The 22,647-nt window shown below is 46.1% G+C and overlaps 1 protein-coding gene across 1 annotated transcript in view; it reads right to left on the bottom strand.

Annotated features, from left to right (window-relative positions):
• The window catches only part of LOC139539692 (ephrin type-A receptor 5), a 161,850-nt gene extending 140,162 nt beyond the window's left edge, over nt 1–21,688 (bottom strand). Inside the window, exons 1-2 of the mRNA XM_071342873.1 lie at nt 21,378–21,688; nt 17,384–17,448 (exon numbers count right to left, since the gene is read on the bottom strand). Of these exons, the coding sequence (XP_071198974.1) occupies nt 17,384–17,448; nt 21,378–21,489 (177 nt within the window). The 5' untranslated portion in view covers nt 21,490–21,688. The remainder of the gene's footprint in view (nt 1–17,383; nt 17,449–21,377) is intronic.
• Nucleotides 21,689–22,647: the final 959 nt, after the last annotated feature.

Below are 22,647 nucleotides of genomic sequence, written 5' to 3'. Positions count from 1 at the left end.
GTGTGTGGTTGTGTATGAGTTGTGTATGGGTGTGTATGAGTTGTGTGTGGTTGTGTATGGGTTGTGCATGGGGTGTGTATGAGTTGTGTGTGGTTGTGTATGGGTTGTTTGTGTGGGTTGTGTATGGGTTGTGTATGGGTTGTGTATGAGTTGTGTGTGGTTGTGTATGGGTTGTGTATGAGTTGTGTGTCGTTGTGTATGGGTTGTGTATGGGTGTGTATGAGTTGTGTGTGGTTGTGTGTATGGGTTGTGTGTATGGGTTGTGTATGAGGTGTGTGTGGTTGTGTATGGGTTGTGTATGGGTGTGTATGAGGTGTGTGTGGTTGTGTATGGGTTGTGTATGGGTGTGTATGAGGTGTGTGTGAGTTGTGTGTGGTTGTGTATGGGTTGTGTATGGGTGTGTATGAGTGCACCAATTTGTAAGTCGCTCTGGATAAGAGCGTCTGCTAAATGACTTAAATGTAAATGTAAATGTGTGTGTGGTTGTGTATGGGTTGTGTATGGGTGTGTATGAGGTGTGCATGAGTTGTGTATGGGTTGTGTATGGGTGTGTATGAGTTGTGTGTATGGGTTGTGTATGGTTGTGTATGAGTTGTGTGTGGTTGTGTATGGGTTGTGTGTGGTTGTGTATGGGTTGTGTGTGGTTTGTGCACCAGCTATTGAAACCCTTTTTTACAAGCTGCTAATATATTGGTCACAGTTTAACTCCACTTCAACTGACAAAGTAAAAGCATAAAGACATTTCAAATACAACATTAATAATTCACTCCTCAGTAATCAGCTTCCATTATGTTATAAATTACATCTCATTCCAGCTAGTAGCCAGCCCCATCTGAGAGACCAGGGTCCTAGTGGTCTGACTGGGCTTTGAGACTCATTCAGCCAGCCCCATCTGATAGACCAGGGTCCTATTGGTCTGACTGGGCTTTGAGACTCATTCAGCCAGCCCCATCTGAGAGACCAGGGTCCTATTGGTCTGACTGGGCTTTGAGACTCATTCAGCCAGCCCCATCTGAGAGACCAGGGTCCTAGTGGTCTGACTGGGCTTTGAGACTCATTCAGCCAGCCCCATCTGAGAGACCAGGGTCCTAGTGGTCTGACTGGGCTTTGAGACTCATTCAGCCAGCCCCATCTGAGAGACCAGGGTCCTAATGGTCTGACTGGGCTTTGGGACTCATTCAGCCAGCCCCATCTGAGAGACCAGGGTCCTAGTGGTCTGACTGGGCTTTGAGACTCATTCAGCCAGCCCCATCTGAGAGACCAGGGTCCTAATGGTCTGACTGGGCTTTGAGACTCATTCAGCCAGCCCCATCTGAGAGACCAGGGTCCTAATGGTCTGACTGGGCTTTGGGACTCATTCAGCCAGCCCCATCTGAGAGACCGGGGTCCTAGTGGTCTGACTGGGCTTTGGGACTCATTCAGCCAGCCCCATCTGAGAGACCAGGGTCCAAGTGGTCTGACTGGGCTTTGAGACTCATTCAGCCAGCCCTATCTGAGAGACCAGGGTCCTATTGGTCTGACTGGGCTTTGAGACTTATTCAGCCAGCCCCATCTGAGAGACCAGGGTCCTAGTGGTCTGACTGGGCTTTGGGACTCATTCAGCCAGCCCCATCTGAGAGACCAGGGTCTTAGTGGTCTGACTGGGCTTTGGGACTCATTCAGCCAGCCCCATCTGAGAGACCAGGGTCCTAGTGGTCTGACTGGGCTTTGAGACTCATTCAGCCAGCCCCATCTGAGAGACCAGGGTCCTATTGGTCTGACTGGGCTTTGGGACTCATTCAGCCAGCCCCATCTGAGAGACCAGGGTCCTAGTGGTCTGACTGGGCTTTGAGACTCATTCAGCCAGCCCCATCTGAGAGACCAGGGTCCTATTGGTCTGACTGGGCTTTGAGACTCATTCAGCCAGCCCCATCTGAGAGACCAGGGTCCTAGTGGTCTGACTGGGCTTTGGGACTCATTCAGCCAGCCCCATCTGAGAGACCAGGGTCCTAGTGGTCTGACTGGGCTTTGAGACTCATTCAGCCAGCCCCATCTGAGAGACCAGGGTCCAAGTGGTCTGACTGGGCTTTGAGACTCATTCAGCCAGCCCCATCTGAGAGACCAGGGTCCTAGTGGTCTGACTGGGCTTTGAGACTCATTCAGCCAGCCCCATCTGAGAGACCGGGGTCCTAGTGGTCTGACTGGGCTTTGGGACTCATTCAGCCAGCCCCATCTGAGAGACCAGGGTCCAAGTGGTCTGACTGGGCTTTGAGACTCATTCAGCCAGCCCCATCTGAGAGACCAGGGTCCTATTGGTCTGACTGGGCTTTGAGACTCATTCAGCCAGCCCCATCTGAGAGACCAGGGTCCTAGTGGTCTGACTGGGCTTTGGGACTCATTCAGCCAGCCCCATCTGAGAGACCAGGGTCTTAGTAGTCTGACTGGGCTTTGAAACTCATTCAGCCAGCCCCATCTGAGAGACCAGGGTCCTATTGGTCTGACTGGGCTTTGAGACTCATTCAGCCAGCCCCATCTGAGAGACCAGGGTCCTAGTGGTCTGACTGGGCTTTGGGACTCATTCAGCCAGCCCCATCTGAGAGACCAGGGTCCTAGTGGTCTGACTGGGCTTTGAGACTCATTCAGCCAGCCCCATCTGAGAGACCAGGGTCCAAGTGGTCTGACTGGGCTTTGAGACTCATTCAGCCAGCCCCATCTGAGAGACCAGGGTCCTAGTGGTCTGACTGGGCTTTGAGACTCATTCAGCCAGCCCCATCTGAGAGACCAGGGTCCAAGTGGTCTGACTGGGCTTTGGGACTCATTCAGCCAGCCCCATCTGAGAGACCAGGGTCCTAGTGGTCTGACTGACTGGGCTTTGGGACTCATTCAGCCAGCCCCATCTGAGAGACCAGGGTCCTAGTGGTCTGACTGGGCTTTGAGACTCATTCAGCCAGCCCCATCTGAGAGACCAGGGTCCTAGTGGTCTGACTGGGCTTTGAGACTCATTCAGCCAGCCCCATCTGAGAGACCAGGGTCCAAGTGGTCTGACTGGGCTTTGAGACTCATTCAGCCAGCCCCATCTGAGACACCAGGGTCCTATTGGTCTGACTGGGCTTTGGGACTCATTCAGCCAGCCCCATCTGAGAGACCAGGGTCCTAATGGTCTGACTGGGCTTTGGGACTCATTCAGCCAGCCCCATCTGAGAGACCAGGGTCCTAGTGGTCTGACTGGGCTTTGGGACTCATTCAGCCAGCCCCATCTGAGAGACCAGGGTCCTAGTGGTCTGACTGGGCTTTGGGACTCATTCAGCCAGCCCCATCTGAGAGACCAGGGTCCTAGTGGTCTGACTGGGCTTTGGGACTCATTCAGCCAGCCCCATCTGAGAGACCAGGGTCCTAGTGGTCTGACTGGGCTTTGGGACTCATTCAGCCAGCCCCATCTGAGAGACCAGGGTCCTAGTGGTCTGACTGGGCTTTGAGACTCATTCAGCCAGCCCCATCTGAGAGACCAGGGTCCTAGTGGTCTGACTGGGCTTTGGGACTCATTCAGCCAGCCCCATCTGAGAGACCAGGGTCCTAGTGGTCTGACTGGGCTTTGAGACTCATTCAGCCACCCCCATTTGAGAGACCAGGGTCCTATTGGTCTGACTGGGCTTTGAGACTCATTCAGCCAGCCCCATCTGAGAGACCAGGGTCCTATTGGTCTGACTGGGCTTTGGGACTCATTCAGCCAGCCCCATCTGAGAGACCGGGGTCCTAGTGGTCTGACTGGGCTTTGGGACTCATTCAGCCAGCCCCATCTGAGAGACCAGGGTCCAAGTGGTCTGACTGGGCTTTGAGACTCATTCAGCCAGCCCCATCTGAGAGACCAGGGTCCAAGTGGTCTGACTGGGCTTTGGGACTCATTCAGCCAGCCCCATCTGAGAGACCAGGGTCCAAGTGGTCTGACTGGGCTTTGAGACTCATTCAGCCAGCCCCATCTGAGAGACCAGGGTCCTAGTGGTCTGACTGGGCTTTGGGACTCCTTCAGCCAGCCCCATCTGAGAGACCAGGGTCCTAGTGGTCTGACTGGGCTTTGGGACTCATTCAGCCAGCCCCATCTGAGAGACCAGGGTCCTAGTGGTCTGACTGGGCTTTGAGACTCATTCAGCCAGCCCCATCTGAGAGACCAGGGTCATATTGGTCTGACTGGCTGACTGACTGTAATGATGATATTTCCCTCTAATACCCAGGAGGCTTCAGACAGATGGGAGGTGTATTATAATGACACACACACACACACACACACACACACACACACACACACACACACACACACACACACACACACACACACACAGATGTGTTTCTAATGTCTCTGGGCTAAAGGCTGGGACAGCTATAAACATCTGTCTGCTCCAACCGCCATCCCCCATCCAATTGAATCCTTTCATCAGCCAGCTAATAGTGTCCTTTCATGACTCCATAATGTGGTCGCCAAATACATGTCTGTGATCTGGTGGAACTGAATAATGTCTCCATAATCAGCTGTCTCTGATGTGGGGCTTCCAAACATACATCATCAGCTGTGTGATGTAGAGAAGTGGTCCACTAGGACGGTATGTAAAGTATAGAACGATCTAGGACAACGCTACAACTGTGAAATAGGACTACGTAAATACGTATCAAATCAAAGTTTATTTGTCACATGCGCCGAATATAACAGGTCTAGACCTTACAGTGAAATGCTTACTTTACAAGCCCTTTAACCAACAATGCAGTTTTAAGAAGAAAAAAAAAATAGAAAAAAAAGAAGTAAGAGATAAGAATACCAAATAATTAAAGAGCAGCAGTAAATAACAAAAGTCTATGCCTATGTAACGGATGTGAAATGGCTAGCTAGTTAGCGGGTACGCGCTACTAGCGTTTCAATCAGTTACGTCACTTGCTCTGAGACTTAAGTAGAGTTTCCCCTTGCTCTGCAAGGGCCGCGGCCTTTGTGGCGCGATGGGTAACGATGCTTCGTGACGATGCTTCGGGGTTGATGTGTGCAGAGGGTCCCTGGTTTGCGCCCGTGTCGGGGCGAGGGGACGGTTTAAAGTTATACTGTTACATTGGTGCCGTGACCCGGATCAACAGCATCAATGTAACAGTATAACTTTAAACCGTCCCCTCGCCCCGACACGGGCGCGAACCAGGGACCCTCTGCACACATCAACCCCGAAGCATCGTCACGAAGCATCGTTACCCATCGCGCCACAAAGGCCGCGGCCCTTGCAGAGCAAGGGGAAACCCTACTTAAGTCTCAGAGCAAGTGACGTAACTGATTGAAATGCTAGTAGCGCGTACCCGCTAACTAGCTAGCCATTTCACATCCGTTACACTTAGTGTGAAGCTGCAGGTCTTAAGGGCATTGGGCGCCCACGAGTCACCAGAACAGCTTCAAAGCACCTTGGCTAGTGTTTAGAACTCTATTGGAGGGATGTGACATCATTCTTTCCAAGATAAATTTCATAATTCTGTGTTTTTTTGATGGTGGTGAAAAACACTGTCTCGGGCACCGCTCCAGTATCTCCCAATTTGGTTAAGATGTTGGGCCTAATGTATTAACTGTGCGAATTTACTAAATTAGGTCTTACTAAATTTTGCCATACGTGGAGATTGTAGGATTTGCGCGCGCCCCAAATTATTGTGATTTATCAAACTGTCGCACGCAACATATAAGCATGTTTTAATTGATAATTCAGAGCCAAACTATATTTGGGCGGTGGCAACCCCGCCTGGAAAACGCCCTCCAATCACCTTATATGGTAACCAAAACGCCCTCCAATCACCTTATATGGTAACCAAAACGCCCTCCAATCACCTTATACGGTAACCAAAACACCCTCCGTTCGCCTTATATGGTAACCAAAACGCCTCCATTCACCTTATATGGTAACCAAAACGCCCTCCAATCACCTTATACGGTAACCAAAACACCTCCATTCACCTTATATGGTAACCAAAACGCCCTCCAATCACCTTATACGGTAACCAAAACACCTCCATTCACCTTATATGGTAACCAAAACGCCCTCCAATCACCATATATGGTAACCCTGCCTGGAAAACGCCCTCCCTTCACCTTATATGGTAACCAAAACGCCTCCATTCACATTATATGGTAACCAAAACGCCTCCATTCACCTTATATGGTAACCAAAACGCCTCCATTCACCTTATATGGTAACCCTGCCTGGAAAACGCCCTCCATTCACATTATACGGTAACCAAAACACCTCCATTCACCTTATATGGTAACCAAAACGCCCTCCAATCACCTTATACGGTAACCAAAACGCCTCCATTCACCTTATATGGTAACCAAAACGCCTCCAATCACCTTATATGGTAACCCTGCCTGGAAAACGCCCTCCCTTCACCTTATATGGTAACCAAAACGCCTCCATTCACATTATATGGTAACCAAAACGCCTCCATTCACCTTATATGGTAACCAAAACGCCTCCATTCACCTTATATGGTAACCCTGCCTGGAAAACGCCCTCCATTCACATTATATGGTAACCAAAACGCCTCCATTCACATTATATGGTAACCAAAACGCCTCCAATCACCTTATACGGTAACCAAAACGCCTCCATTCACCTTATATGGTAACCAAAACGCCTCCAATCACCTTATATGGTAACCAAAACGCCTCCATTCACCTTATATGGTAACCAAAACGCCCTCCATTCACCTTATACGGTAACCAAAACGCCTCCATTCACCTTATATGGTAACCAAAACGCCCTCCAATCACATTATATGGTAAACAGGCTTCCTGTTTACAGTGCATTCGGAAATTATTCAGACCCCTTCACTTTTTCCACATTTTGTTACGTTACACACTTATTCTCAAATGGTTTAAATGTTTTAAAAGTCTCATGATTGTAGACTACAGTAAAAAGAGGACCCGAGCACGCCCCCATTCTCATCGACGGGGCTGCAGTGGAGCAGGTTGACAGCTTCAAGTTCCTTGGTGTCCACATCACCAACAAACTATCATGGTCCAAACACACCAAGACAGTTGTGAAGAGGACACGACAAAACCTATTACCCCTCAGGAGACTGAAAAGATTTGGCATGGGTCCTCAGATGTTTTAAAGGTTCTACAGCTGCACCATCGAGAGCATCCTGACTGGTTGCATCACCGCCTGGCATGGCAACTGCTTGGCCTCTGACCGCAAGGCACTACAGAGGGCAGTGCGAACAGCCCAGTACATCACTGGGGCCAATCTTCCTGCCATCCAGGACCTCTATACCAGGCGGTGTCAGAGGAAGGCCCTAAAAATTGTCAAAGACTCCAGCCACCCTAGTCATAGACTGTTTTATTTGCATTGCCCCCCCCCCCTCTTTTCCACAGCTGCTACTCTCTGTTATTATCTATGCATAGTCACTTTAATAACTCTACCTACATGTACATATTATTATTACCTCAACTAACCGGTGCCCTCCGCACATTGACTCTGTACCGGTACCCCCTGTATATAGCCTCCACATTGACGCTGTACCGGTACCCCCTGTATATAGCCTCCACATTGACTCTGTACCGGTACCCCCTGTATATAGCCTCCACATTGACTCTGTACCGGTACCCCCTGTATATAGCCTCCACATTGACGCTGTACCGGTACCCCCTGTATATAGTCTCCACATTGACTCTGTACCGGTACCCCCTGTATATAGCCTCCACATTGACTCTGTACCGGTACCCCCTGTATATAGTCTCCACATTGACTCTGTACCGGTACCCCCTGTATATAGCCTCCACATTGACTCTGTACCGGTACCCCCTGTATATAGCCTCCACATTGACTCTGTACCGTAATACCCTGTATATAGTCTCCACATTGACTCTGCACCGGTACCCCCTGTATATAGCCTCCACATTGACTCTGTACCGGTACCCCCTGTATATAGCCTCCACATTGACGCTGTACCGGTACCCCCTGTATATAGTCTCCACATTGACTCTGTACCGGTACCCCCTGTATATAGCCTCCACATTGACTCTGTACCGGTACCCCCTGTATATAGTCTCCACATTGACTCTGTACCGGTACCCCCTGTATATAGCCTCCACATTGACTCTGTACCGGTACCCCCTGTATATAGTCTAACTATTGTTATTTTACTGCTGCTCTTTAATTACTTGCTACTTTTATTTCTTATTCTTATCTGTATTTATAATTTTTTACTGCACTGTTGGTTAAGGGCTCATAAGTAAGCATTTCACTGTAAGGTCTACACTCTAAGGTCTGTTGTATTCAGCATTTCACTTTAAGGTTTACATCTGTTGTATTCGGCGCATGTGACTAATAACATTTGATTTGATTTGATCAATCTGCACACAATACCGCATAATGACAAAGTTTGGAAAAACCAAGACTCTTCCTAGAGCTGGCCGCTCGGCCAAACTGAGCAATCGGGGGGGAAGGGCCTTGTCCCGAAGCCAGTTCTGCGTTGTTTTGGCTGTGTGCCAGACTGGGGCTAAGGTTCACCTTCCAACAAGACAATGACTCGAAGCACACAGCCAAGATAATGAAGGAGTGGCTTCGGGACAAGTCTCTGAATGTCCTTGAGTGGCGCAGCCAGAACCCGATCGAACGTCTCTGGAGAGACCTGAAAATAGCTGTGCAGCGATGCTCCCCATCCAACCTTACAGCTTGAGAGGTTCTGCAGAGAAGAATGTGAGAAACTCCCGAAATACAGGTGTGCCAAGCTTGTAGCGTCATACCCAAGAAGACTTCTGGCTGTAATCGCTGCCAAAGGTGCTTCAAAAAGTACTGAGTAAAGGGTCTGAATACTTACGTAAATGTGATATTTCCAGTTTTAATGTTTCATAAATTTGCACACAAAAAATGTTTTTGCTTTGTCACTATGGGGTATTGTGTGTAGAATGATGAGGGGAAAGAACAATTTAATACATTTTAGAATAAGGCTGTAACGTAACAAAAAGTGGAAAAAGTGAAGGGGCCTGAATACTTTCCGAAAGCATTAAGACCCCGCTGAGCCAACATCAGAAATGGCTCAGAAAACGTACCTCAATGCAGGTGAGAAATTGCATTATATAGAATTGTCCCATTATCCCAACTGTTGGGAAGATTGAACGACTGCTAAGCAGATGTAACAGTTAGGATAATGGGACAGTACAACTCAAACAGCAAATGGCATTTTTCACAGCGCCTGCCTGTCTGTCTGTCTGTCTGTCTGTCAGCCTACCTACCTACCTACCTACCTACCTACCTACCTACCTACCTACCTACCTACCTACCTACCTACCTACCTGTCTGTCTGTCTGTCTGCCTGCCTGCCTACATGCCTGCCTGCCTGTCTGTCTGTGTCTGTCCACATGCCTGCCTTTCTGCCTGTCTGTCTGCCTGCCTACATGCCTGCCTGCCTGTCTGTCTGTGTGCCTACATGCCTGCCAGTCTGTCTGCCTGTCTGCCTACATGCCTGCCTGCCTGCCTGTGTGCCTACATGCCTGCCAGTCTGTCTGCCTGTCTGCCTACATGCCTGCCTGCCTGCCTACATGCATGCCTGCCTGCCTACATGCCTGCCTGTCTGTGTGCCTACATGCCTGCCAGTCTGTCTGCCTGTCTGCCTACATGCATGCCTGCCTGCCTACATGCCTGCCTGCCTGCCTGTCTGTGTGCCTACATGCCTGCCAGTCTGTCTGTCTGTCTGCCTACATGCCTGCCTGCACGTATCTGTGTGCAGTGCTGAGTCTGAGGTCTGGTTGGACCCCTGATGACACACCCAGCAGAGTAAAACACACACACACACACACACACACACACACACACACACACACACACACACACACACACACACACACACACACTCAGCAAAGACCCCAGAGACAAATCCTCTTAACGCTGATAAACAGGATGTAAAGTAACAGGTTGGACTCGGCTTTAAAACAGATTAGGCCTAACAGACACTCACTCTAACAGCGTGTGCTTCCCAAACCCTACTCCCTATACAGTGTACTACAGTTGACGAGGGCCCTTAAGGATCTGGTAAAAAAAGTACTCCACTATACAGTGAATATGGAGCCATTTAGGAATCACCCAGGAAGATATAACGAGGTGCTCTTCACAACGACTGGAGGTACAGTACACTCACACAAAGGGATTACCCAGGACGGACCGGCGATACACTGACAGGACAAAACATTAGGACCACCTTCCTAATATTTAGTTACACCCCCCTTTGCCCGCAGAAAAGCTTCAATTTGCCTGGGCGTGGACTCTACAAGGTGTCGAAAGCATTCCACAAGGATGCTGGCCCATGTTGACTCCAATACTTCCCACTGTCCTTTGGGTGGTGGACCATTCTTGATACACACGGGAAAATATTGACCGTGAAAAACACAGCAGTGTTGCACTTCCTGGAACGAAAGAAACTTAAATCTTTTGTCTTGCCCATTCACCGTCTGAATGGCACACATACACAATCCATGTCTCAGTTGTCTCAAGGCTTAAAAATCCTTCTTTAACCACCTGTCTCCTCCCCTTCATCTACACTGATTGAAGTGGATTTAACAGGTGACATCAATAAGGGATCATAACTTTCACCTGGATTCACCTGGTCCGTCTATGTCATGGCAAAAGGTGCTCTTAATGTGTTGTATACTCAGTGTTAATTGACCAGCGTCACTGGGTTTACCTTGCAATGTTTGTGTTTCTATCTAGACATGGTGATCTTAAGTTGATTAGTGTTGGCACTGTTAGAGATCTTTACTCCTCCTGTTGTCTTCTCTGTACTATACAGACTGTTCCTGTAGACAGAACAACTGTGTTTGATGATAACAGAAAGGATTTCTTAACCTGACCTTTACCTTTTCTTCCTCCTTGCATCTTTTTATCCTTCTCTATTTCTTTACTCACTTCCTTTCACTCGTTACTCTCTATCCTCCTGTTCACTCCTCTGAATGCACCCTTTGCTGTTTCTCTCCCCGTTTAGCTCTCCCACTTGAACCCTGTAACTCACTCCAAGCCACTCCAAGCCATCACTATTTCTGGGGCTCAACTGTGCACTAAACATCACGCACACCAAACCCAAGTACTCAGTCCCTAGGCATCCCCCCTAGCCCCTCAACACAGAATGAAAGATAAAGAAAGAGCTAAGAGAAAGAGAGAACTAAGAGAAAGAGCAGTCTGGACTGGTTGAAGCCGAGTGGGAAGGATTAAGGTGCTTCTACACTTCTACACTACTTCCTGCATTGCTTGCTGTTTGGGATTTTAGGCTGGGTTTCTGTACAGCACTTTGAGATATCAGCTGATGTAAGAAGGGCTGTATAAATACATTTCATTTGATTATTTTAAAAGTGTTTAAGTCTGCGGTGAATCATCATAATCAATACACTGGTAAAAGTCAACAGTTAAAACGCCAAGATAGCTACATGTACATATGTTATTGTCTCATTTTCATTGCTAGCTATTGTTAGCTAAAAGTCTACAGTTAAAAGTGCCTTCAGAAAGTATTCAGACCCCTTGAATTTCTCCACATTTTGTTAAATGTTCAGTCTTATTCTAAAATGGATTAAATAAATAAAAATCCTCAGCAATCTACACACAATACCCCCTAATGACATCACAATACCCCATAATGACATCACAATACCCCATAATGACAAAGTGAAAACAGGTTTTTAGAAAAACAGAAATACCTTATTATAACTCAGTATTCAGACCCTTTGCTATGAGACTCGAAATTGAGCTCAGGTGCATCCTGTTTCCATTGATCATCCTTGAGATGTTTCTAAATCTTGATTTTCAGTCCACCTGTGGTAAATTCAGTTGATTGGACATGATTTGAAAAGGCACACACGTGTCTATATAAGGTCCCATAATTGACAGTGCATTTCAGAGAAAAAACCAAGGTATGAAATCACAGGAATTGTCCTCCCAGAAAGGATTGTGTCGAGGCACAGATCTGGGGAAGGGTACCAAAAAATGTTTGCAGCATTGAAGGTCCCGAAGAATACAGTGGCCTCAATCATTCTTAAATGGAAGGCGTTTGGAACCACGAAGACTCTTCCTAGAGCTGGCCGCCTCCTCAAACTGAGCAATCGGGGGAGAAGGGCCTTGGTCAGGTATGTGACCAAGAACCCAATGGTCACTCTGACAGAGCTCCAGAGTTCCTCTGTGGAAATGGGAAAACCTTCCAGAAGGACAACCATCTCTGCAGCACTCCACCAATCGCGCCTTTATGTTAGAGTGGCCAGACGGAAGCCACTCCTCAGTAAAAGGCACATGACAAGACTCAGACCATGAGAAACAAGATTCTCTGTTCAGATGTAACCAAGATTCACGACTGGAGGAAACCTGGTACCATCCCTACGGTGAAGCATTGTGGTGGCAGCATCATGCTGTGGGGATGTTTTCAGCGGCAGGGACTGGGAGACTAGTCAGGATCGAGGGAAAGATGAACGGAGCAAAGTACAGAGAGATCCTTGATGAAAACCTGCTCCAGAGCATTCAGGACCTCAGACTGGGGTGAAGGTTCACCTTCCAAAAGGACAACAACCCTAAGCACAAAACCAAGACAACGCATGAGTGGCTTCGGGACAAGTCTCTGAAAGTCCTTGAGTGGCGCAGCCAGAGCCCGGACTTGAACCAGATCGAACATCTCTGGAGACCTGAAAACAGCTGTGCAGCGACATTTCCCATTCAACCTGACAGAGCTTGAGAGGATCTGCAGAGAAAAATGGGAGAAACTCCCAAATACAGGTGTGCCAAGCTTGTAGCATCACACCCAAGAAGACTTGATGCTGTAATCGCTGCCAAAGGTGCTTCAACAAAGTACTGAGTAAAGAGTCAGAATACTTATGTAAATGTGACATACATTTTTTTTTTTTTTTATATAAATTAGCAAACATTTCTAAAAACCTGTTTTTACTTCATCATTATGCTGTATTGTGTGTAGATTGATGAGGGGATTTTTTTTTAAATACATTATAGAATAAGTCTGTAATGTAACAAAATGTGGAAAAATTCAAGGGGTGTGAATCTTTCTGAAGGCCCTGGAGCTAGCTAGCTAGCAGTTGCATACAGTCACCGTTACAGCTCGCTACATCCCGCAAAAAGCAATTGTTTACAGACGGCTCATTGCGGGATGAAGCAACATTAATACAGTTAGCTGAGCAGTTAGCTCAGTTGGTTTCTGCTGTTAATGTTGATTGCTCATGTGCTAAACCATGTATAACATGATGATAATCTTTGTTTACCAATTTGTCATGTTTAACTAGATGGCTACAAAAAATAGCCACTGTGGTGGGAATGCTAACTGTTAGCAAGCTAATCAAACCATATGTTACGTTATAGGGACACATGCTAAGTTGGCTAGCTAGCTAGCCACAATGAAATTATAGCTAAATAGCTATTGGATTATAGATTTTGAGGGTTGTTTTTTTATATGGTCAACTAGCTGGCGAGCTAGATCAATACCATTTTTATCTAGCTAGCTGGTAATTATGAAGCTAAATGTTTGCTAAATCTAGCTAGTTATCTTGTGTCTGTATTGCCATTGTTTGGCTGGATGGAGGTTCATTATGTACAGGGCATTTTAGTACCGCTGTAGTAGTCAACAGGCAATAACAAGCTACAGGACATTCATTCACGTTTTAACCTATTTTTCTGGACTTTGTCTTGTCTCCAGTACAAGGAGGTGATCGAAGGTGAACACGCAACACTTCAGGTGTGTTGTCTTTGTACTTTGAGCTTATTGCTTGAACTTGGGGGTCAATGAATGTTATTGCTGGAATGTAATGTTTTAATGTCTTGTCTATTTTAGTCTGCTTTCCTCCTTTACAGCTGTAATGGTCTGGAGCCTGGTGTTGTTGTGGCCGAGGAGCTTTCACTCAGATGGAACCAGGTTTCACTCCTTTACAGCTGTAATGGTCTGGAGCCTGGTGGTGTTGTGGCCGAGGAGCTTTCACTCAGATGGAACCAGGTTTCACTCCTTTACAGCTGTAACGGTCTGGAGCCTGGTGTTGTTGTGACCGAGGAGCTTTCACTCAGATGGAACCAGGTTTCACTCCTTTACAGCTGTAATGGTCTGGAGCCTGGTGGTGTTGTGGCCAAGGAGCTTTCACTCTGTGTAATGTTGACATCCTTCCTCCCAGAGATGTGAAAGCCGTCCCCCGGACTGGACACAACCAGGCAAACATATATTTTTGAGAAGATCAAGACTTCTATATTGAAAAGCACATGGTCATTACATATATATTCTCAAAGAAATATGAAATATGTTCTCAGGCTAGATTACATTGTTAATATCATAACATGGCCTGAAGTTACTCCAAGGATCTGATGATATAGGCCTGTATATTGATCTTACTGTATATTTATCTTATCTTTTGTATTTAGATTTTAACCTAAGCCTTTACGTGTTTGTGTGTTTTAAGGTTTTTCTTAAATTGTAGGCTACTATTTTTAGCACTTGAAGTTAACAAAGTATTTTATTGTTGAAATCTTTTCTCAGTTTTTATTTAAGCATTTATTATTTATTTAACCTCACTGCTTTAGCACATAGCCACAGTCACATGTTCCAAAGTGAATTCTTTAAGAGATGCGTGGGTTTAACCTTTGTTTAACTAGGCAAGTCAGTTAGGAACAAATTCTTATTTTACAATGATGGCCTACCCCCTGGCCAAACCCGAACGACGCTGGACCAATTGTGTTCCGCCCTATAGAGGGTGTAAACTATGCTAAAATGGGCGTAAACAATGAACAGCACTGCAGCTGGTCAATGTGAAAGGTTATCTTTGTTATACAACAATACTCAATGTAATATTGTTAACGGTTTGCCTGATGGGGAAACTCAGTGAGATAATGTTCAGAGAATCCATTTTGGCAGTTTGGTGAAAGTATTCCTTTACTAAATATATGTTTCACAGTGATTAATGTAGAGCAAGTGTGAAAACCACAGCAAAATGCATTTGTCCTAAATGGGATTCTAAGTGTATCACCTTTTAAAGCTGCATTACTTCCCCATGTTCCCTCCCACTCATACACATAGTGTATGATACACTATTTAGAAGCTGAGTCTACTTCCCCATGTTCCCTCCCACTACAGTGTATGATACACTATTTAGAAGCTGAGTCTACTTCCCCATGTTCCCTCCCACTACAGTGTATGATACACTATTTAGAAGCTGAGTCTACTTCCTCATGTTCCCTGCCACTACAGTGTATGATACACTATTTAGAAGCTCTGAGTCTCTACTTCCTCATGTTTCCTCCCACTACAGTGGCTGATACACTATTTAGAAGCTCTGAGTCTCTACTTCCCCATGTTTCCTCCAACTACAGTGTATAATACACTATTTAGAAGCTCTGAGTCTCTACTTCCTCATGTTCCCTCCCACTACAGTGTATGATACACTATTTAGAAGCTGAGTCTACTTCCCCATGTTTCCTCCCACTACAGTGGCTGATACACTATTTAGAAGCTCTGAGTCTCTACTTCCTCATGTTCCCTCCCACTACAGTGGCTGATACACTATTTAGAAGCTCTGTCTATACTTTAATCCAATGTAAAAACACTATTTAAAATGTTGCTACATAACACCGAATTTAGGTGGTGGGTCACGTTTGAGCCAATCCAAAGATGATTTCCTTGAGCTGAGACGCTTTTCTTCGATGTTTTAAATGATCAGACTATTCGTTTCACTTCTTGGAAAAAATGTAATTGATGCAATTAATTGATGGCCCTATCAGGCTGGTCACTAGATTTCCCAGCACTCATGAGGATCAGAGCTGGCTCAGACTGCCCTTATCCCCTTCCCCCCCCCCCCCCCCCCTCCCCTTCCGCCCCTCCTCTTCCCTCCCCTTCCGCCCCTCCTCTTCCCCTCCCCTTCTGCCCCTCCCCCCTCCCCTTCTGCCCCTCCCCTTCCACCCCTCCCTTATGGAGTCAATAAGAAATTAGTGTGAGGAAATAGTTCTGTGTAATTAGAAGCCTTAGCTGCATGTCTCTGGAGACCTTAAAAACCCTGCCCTTCCCTCTCTCCCTTCCCTCTCTCTCTCCCTTCCCTCTCTCTCTCCCTTCCCTCTCTCTGACTATGAGAGGTCTGTCTGTTGTTCAATCGCCTGGGAGATTCCCAACGTTGACCTGCTATATCCCAAACAGTAGTAACAAGCGTCATCCTTTGACCTGTTATATCCCAAACAGTAGTAACAAGCATCATCCTTTGACCTGTTATATCCCAAACAGTAGTAACAAGCATCATCCTTTGACCTGCTATATCCCAAACAGTACTAACAAGCATCATCCTTTGACCTGCTATATCCCAAACAGTAGTAACAAGCATCATCCTTTGATTGCGTGTTTTGTTGTGTTTATTCTGTTGAAACTGTTGCCGACATAGCTGGGGTTGAGCTGGGGTTGTGGCTGAGCTGGGTTTGGCTGGGGTTGAGCTGGGTTGGGGCTGAGCTGGGTTTGGCTGGGGGTGAGCTGGGTTGGGGCTGAGCTGGGGCTGAGCTGGGTTGGGTTGGGGCTGAGCTGGGGTTGAGCTGGGGTGGAGCTGGGCTGAGCTGGGTTGGGGCTGAGCTGGGGCTGAGCTGGGTTGGGCTGGGGTTGAGCTGGGTTGGGGCTGGGCTGGGGCTGAGCTGGGGCTGAGCTGGGGCTGAGCTGGGGCTGAGCTGGGGTTGAGCTGGGTTGGGCTGAGGTTGAGCTGGGGTGGAGCTGGGCTGAGCTGGGTTGGGGCTGAGCTGGGGTTGAGCTGGGGCTGAGCTGGGGTTGAGCTGGGGTTGAGCTGGGGTTGAGCTGGGTTGGGCTGGGGTTGAGCTAGGTTGGGGCTGAGCTGGGGCTGAGCTGGGTTGGGCTGGGGCTGAGCTGGGTTGGGGCTGAGCTGGGGTTGAGCTGGGTTGGGCTGGGGCTGAGCTGGGTTGAGCTAGGTTGGGCTGGGGCTGAGCTGGGTTGAGCTAGGTTGGGGTTGAGCTGGGGTGGAGCTGGGCTGGGGCTGAGCTGGGGCTGAGCTGGGGTTGAGCTGGGTTGGGCTGGGGCTGAGCTGGGTTGAGCTAGGTTGGGGTTGAGCTGGGGTGGAGCTGGGCTGGGGCTGAGCTGGGGCTGAGCTGGGGTTGAGCTGGTTTGGGGCTGAGCTGGGGCTAAGCTGGGTTGGGCTGGGGTTGAGCTAGGTTGGGGCTGAGCTGGGGTGGAGCTGGGTTGGGGCTGAGCTGGGGCTGAGCTGGGGCTGAGCTGGGGTCGAGCTGGGTTGGGGCTGAGCTGGGGCTGAGCTAGGTTGGGGCTGAGCTGGGGCTGAGCTGAGTTGGGGCTGAGCTGAGTTGAGCTGGGACAGACACTGATGAGGATTGGTCCGGGCAGACTGAAAAGGAGACTGAGTTTGTGTGAGCATTTATGAAGTACCACTCACCCCATTCTTTGGGTAGGCGATCCACCCAAGGTCCCCCATGACAGAGCGAGAGTCCAGTAAATTCACTGCAGAAACACAGGAAGGACACAGTTAGTATGTAGAACACATTTGGGAAGATTTGAAATGAAAAACACCTTTTTCACATAACTCAAATTATAGTGATCATTCTGTGAGCCATACAATAGACAGAACTACTGGTAACTGATCAGTATAGACAGACCGACTGGTAACTGAACAGTATAGACAAACCGACTGGTAACTGAACAGTATAGACAGACCGACTGGTAACTGATCAGTATAGACAGACCTACTGGTAACCGAACAGTATAGACAGACCTACTGGTAACTGAACAGTATAGACAGACCGATTGGTAACTGAACAGTATAGACAGACCGACTGGTAACTGAACAGTATAGACAGACCTACTGAAAACTGATCAGTATAGACAGACCTACTGGTAACCGAACAGTATAGACAGACCGACTGGTAACTGAACAGTATAGACAAACCGACTGGTAACTGAACAGTATAGACAGACCTACTGGTAACTGAACAGTATAAACAGTATAGACAGACCTACTGGAAACTGAACAGTATACACAGACCTACTGGTAACTGATCAGTATAAACAGTATAGACAGACCTACTGGTAACTGAACAGTATAGACAGACCTACTGGAAACTGATCAGTATAGACAGACCTACTGGTAACTGATCAGTATAGACAGACCTACTGGTAACTGAACAGTATAGACAGACCTACTTGAACAGTATAGACAGACCTACTGGTAACTGAACAGTATAGACAGACCTACTGGAAACTGAACAGTATAGACAGACCTACTTGAACAGTATAGACAGACCTACTGGTAACTGATAGACAGTATAGACAGACCTACTGGTAACTGAACAGTATTGACAGAGCTAGTGAATAGTATAACAGACCTGACAGAGATAGTGAATAGTATAACAGACCTTTGCAAAATGTTGCTGAAGAATCATGACCGATATGTTAAGGGCACAACGACCATTGCCTTCACCAATGAAACGTCAACATGCCTTCACCAATGAAACGTCAACATTCCTTCACCAATGAAACGTCATCATTCCTTCACCAATGAAACGTCATCATTCCTTCACCAATGAAACGTCAACATTCCTTCACCAATGAAACGTCAACATTCCTTCACCAGTGAAACGTCAACATACCTTCACCAATGAAACGTCAACATGCCTTCACCAATGAAACGTCATCATTCCTTCACCAATGAAAAGTCATCATTCCTTCACCAATGAAAAGTCATCATTCCTTCACCAATGAAAAGCCATCATTCCTAGCATAACAAACTGTCTATTTAAAGTTTCTGAAAGTAGGTCTTTGGTTTGTTCCAGCTGATTGGCAGGCAGGCTAACAGACACTGTCTAGTTCTCAAGATAGAACAGTACCCTTAGGAACATATCCTAAATCCTAATTAGGAGAAATGGTAGAAATACGTCGTAGTGAAGTCGATGATAACAGGGAGGTCTTTCTCCAAAGAGAGGATATAAGGAGATCTTCTTGGCGTACATCAATAGACGACAGGAGAACCCTTTCCCCGTAGTGAAACTAAGTGTGTATTATTCTCATAGTCAGAGAATTCAGATGATTCATGGTGGTTGTCACCATTGAATCAAATCAAATGTTACTGGTCACATACACGTGGTTAGCAGATGTCACTGTGAGTGTAGCGAACTGCTTCTAGGTCCGACAGTAATATCTAACATGTAATGACCTACTCCCAGAGTGGATACAAGGATGTAAGAAGGTAGTAGTGTATTTGTCTACATTACGTTCAGCAGTAAAAGGACGGATGTTTTAACAGCAAATCCTTCCCCAGAGTCCAATAGAAGCAAATTAATTCGTAATACTTGTTTGAATGGACATCTCTTTATCCATACAGTGTGTAACGATTTAAAAACCTAAGAGAATTATTTCACGTGGGAGCGTTATGGTGTTACTTCACTAAATCACTGTGGATATATTGTGTTGACGTCAAATCCTATCTGAATGTCCCAGAAGTGCTCTTCTTTGGACCAGAACCCTATGAGCCCAAGTGCACTATAAAGAGAATAGGGTTATATAGGACTCTGGTCTAAAGTAGTGTACTATATAGGGAATAGGGTTCCATAGGGTTCTGGTCTAAAGTAGTGCACTACATAGGGAATAGGGTTCCATAGGGCTCTGGTCTAAAGTAGTGTACTATAATAGGGAATAGGGTTCCATTTGGCTCTGGTGTAAAGTAATGGGCTATATAGGGAACATTTTCCATTTGGGACACACAGCCTCTGAATCAGACCATTAGGCTGAATTCCTGTGGGATTAGGGTGCTGTTATGTAGTGATGCTGTTTGTTAGGCCCAGTCATCATCAGCTGGGGCTATTCAACTGCAGCACACACACACACACACACACACACACACACACACACACACACACACACACACACACACACACACACACACACACACACACACACACACACACACACACACACACACACACACACACACACACACAGGTCTCAATATGTGACAGAATGTCAAGAAATATAATGGACAGAATGTCAAGAAATATAATGGACAGAATGTCAAGAAATATAATGGACGGAATGTCAAGAAATATAATGGACGGAATGTCAAGAAATATAATGGACGGAATGTCAAGAAATATAATGGACGGAATGTCAAGAAATATAATGGACGGAATGTCAAGAAATATAATGGACGGAATGTCAAGAAATATAATGGACAGAATGTCAAGAAATATAATGGACAGAATGTCAAGAAATATAATGGACGGAATGTCAAGAAATATAATGGACGGAATGTCAAGAAATATAATGGACGGAATGTCAAGAAATATAATGGACAGAATGTCAAGAAATATAATGGACGGAATGTCAAGAAATATAATGGACGGAATGTCAAGAAATATAATGGACGGAATGTCAAGAAATATAATGCACAGAATGTCAAGAAATGAACTGTATGTTTAGAGGTCAAAATACTATAACTAAATTTAAAAGAGAATCTCCTGAGACTCTATTTTGACTATAATTGATCACAAATAGTGTCCGCATGTGTGGTAGAGAGAGAGGAGGGCTCATATATGATATGTCTACATGTGACATTGATGACGTCTCATTACGTTTGTATGAACGTTTTTATAATTAAGTCCATAGGATTTCAAATACCATAGTTCCTGTCACAAACAGGACATTTTGGAACTTTCCCCTGGCCATTACCGAATGTCCCAAATCTATATCAAATTCATAGTAGCCTAAATAAGGGGAACTTCACAACCGGACAATGTCATAACTAGTCGAGCTGACCTCATGTCTGTCTGGTAGGATAATGACATGATAAGGTGGTAATGGCATAATTTATCACAGGATATTTAAATGCTGTTCACGCACAGTCTGCCGGTCAACCAACAAGACGGTTGGAAACATGGGGAAAATAGCTGAACTTTCACAGCACTTAAACTAGACTAGTATATTTGTACAGCTCTGTAAGGCTCGACTAAATACAATATCTATTTGGGATATAGAATATCTAACACGGTGTCAAGAAGTTGTCACACTGGTATTGATCCGGAATGAAATGGTCGTTTAGTGCTGTAACAATGTCTGAGAGAGACTCACTCTTCCTTCGCATCAATAACACTGAGACCAAGCCTATTTACAAACCATGTTTAAGGCAAAATGTTAGTTAGATGTCTAATCTACACAAAATGTAAAACGTTCATAATGAGTAAAACCAGCCTCTGGCTGACATGTCAATTGCGTTGCGCGTCTCGCAATCAATGCTCTTTTGCCAACTGGTATCTTTATCAGTGTCGGGCATCAGCCTTGTTTAAAGGTAATGATTGCCTTCATGGAAAGGTAATCAAAGGTGAATAACAATCAAATGTATTGACACATTATAAATACATGTTTTAACTATGTCCACTTACCTTCATTAGCAGGTATAGAGAGAGTCCTGAGCACTGCAAGGCTGAAAAAGCACGTCCACACTTTCAAGTAAAACCGTCCACCACAATTCCACGCCAATGTCATTTTTTTCATTTAAAAATGGTGACAAATCGAAGGCGTGATGAATGTACCGGTAAATCAGTTCAGTGCGGAAACGCTCCTAATGTGAATAGTGGAGACATCTGTGTCCTTATTGTCCGTCTATTGAGAGATAAAAGCGTGTTTTACGCGGTCGGTAGGTCCGTCTGTACGCAGGCACACGGCTAGAGAGAGGAGAAGTGGAGCGCGCTGAATTTGGAGAGGCAGATGAGAGGAGGAGAGGAGAACTGCACAGCGCCGCCAGCCTGAAGCACGCGGGGGCGGAGTGAACTTCAGAGCAGAGGGAGACTCCAATGGGCATAGAGGCTCTCCGCTCCAACACTACACACACAAAGAGCACTACAGCCCGTTACCCTCTATCAAACAGTACACGAATGACCCTTAATATCGCGCACCAAACACCACAGACTGAACCAGAATACGGCTTTAAAGGAGACGTTGAATATGGCAAAATCTCCTTTAAACCAAGGAAGCAGCCATTCAACTTGGCTTTCGCCGGCTTTTCAAGCGTAATAATTTCAAAATACGTTCATTCGGTACTCACCAAATAATGGAGTTTCGCTGAGCAACTATCATCACTACTGCCGTTCAGGCCGGTATGTAATTCCAAAAAAATGTCTAAATAATAAGTTACATGCAACCAAAAAATGTCTGGTCTGCAAAGTCTGTGTTGTTTTTGAGCAAGTGCACATGCGCCAAATCCACCTCTGGGAAAATTCCCAAGGCATTTTGACATTATTAAACTTGAAAGTCTGGTGAATGGCTGCTTCCTGGGCTTAAAAAAAGAATTGCCATACACAACGTCTCCTTTGATTCTGGTTCAACCACAGACATGAACTTTGGAGTTTACTATTTCACTTGTAAAATTAGGACCATATTACTCTTTGTTGAATTATTAATCATTACAAAAGACTTATGTCATATAATGATGCAACTATATTTATGTTGGTATACTGACCTTCAGATAACAGACTGTATTGACATCAAAATAGATAACAAGGGCTCTTAATTCATTGTTTGGTATCATTCATAATTGCATGACAGAGGATGTTAAACATCCTAGGCAATGTGTCAATGAAAAATGTGCCTTTTGATGTTAAACAACAGAGAATATACCCACCCCCCCTCTCTCTCTCTATCTCTCTCTATCTC

The sequence above is a fragment of the Salvelinus alpinus genome, chromosome 1 (genome assembly GCF_045679555.1).
Source record: "Salvelinus alpinus chromosome 1, SLU_Salpinus.1, whole genome shotgun sequence".
NCBI classification, from domain to species: domain Eukaryota; kingdom Metazoa; phylum Chordata; class Actinopteri; order Salmoniformes; family Salmonidae; genus Salvelinus; species Salvelinus alpinus.
This window is presented reverse-complemented; position numbering and strand designations above follow the sequence as displayed.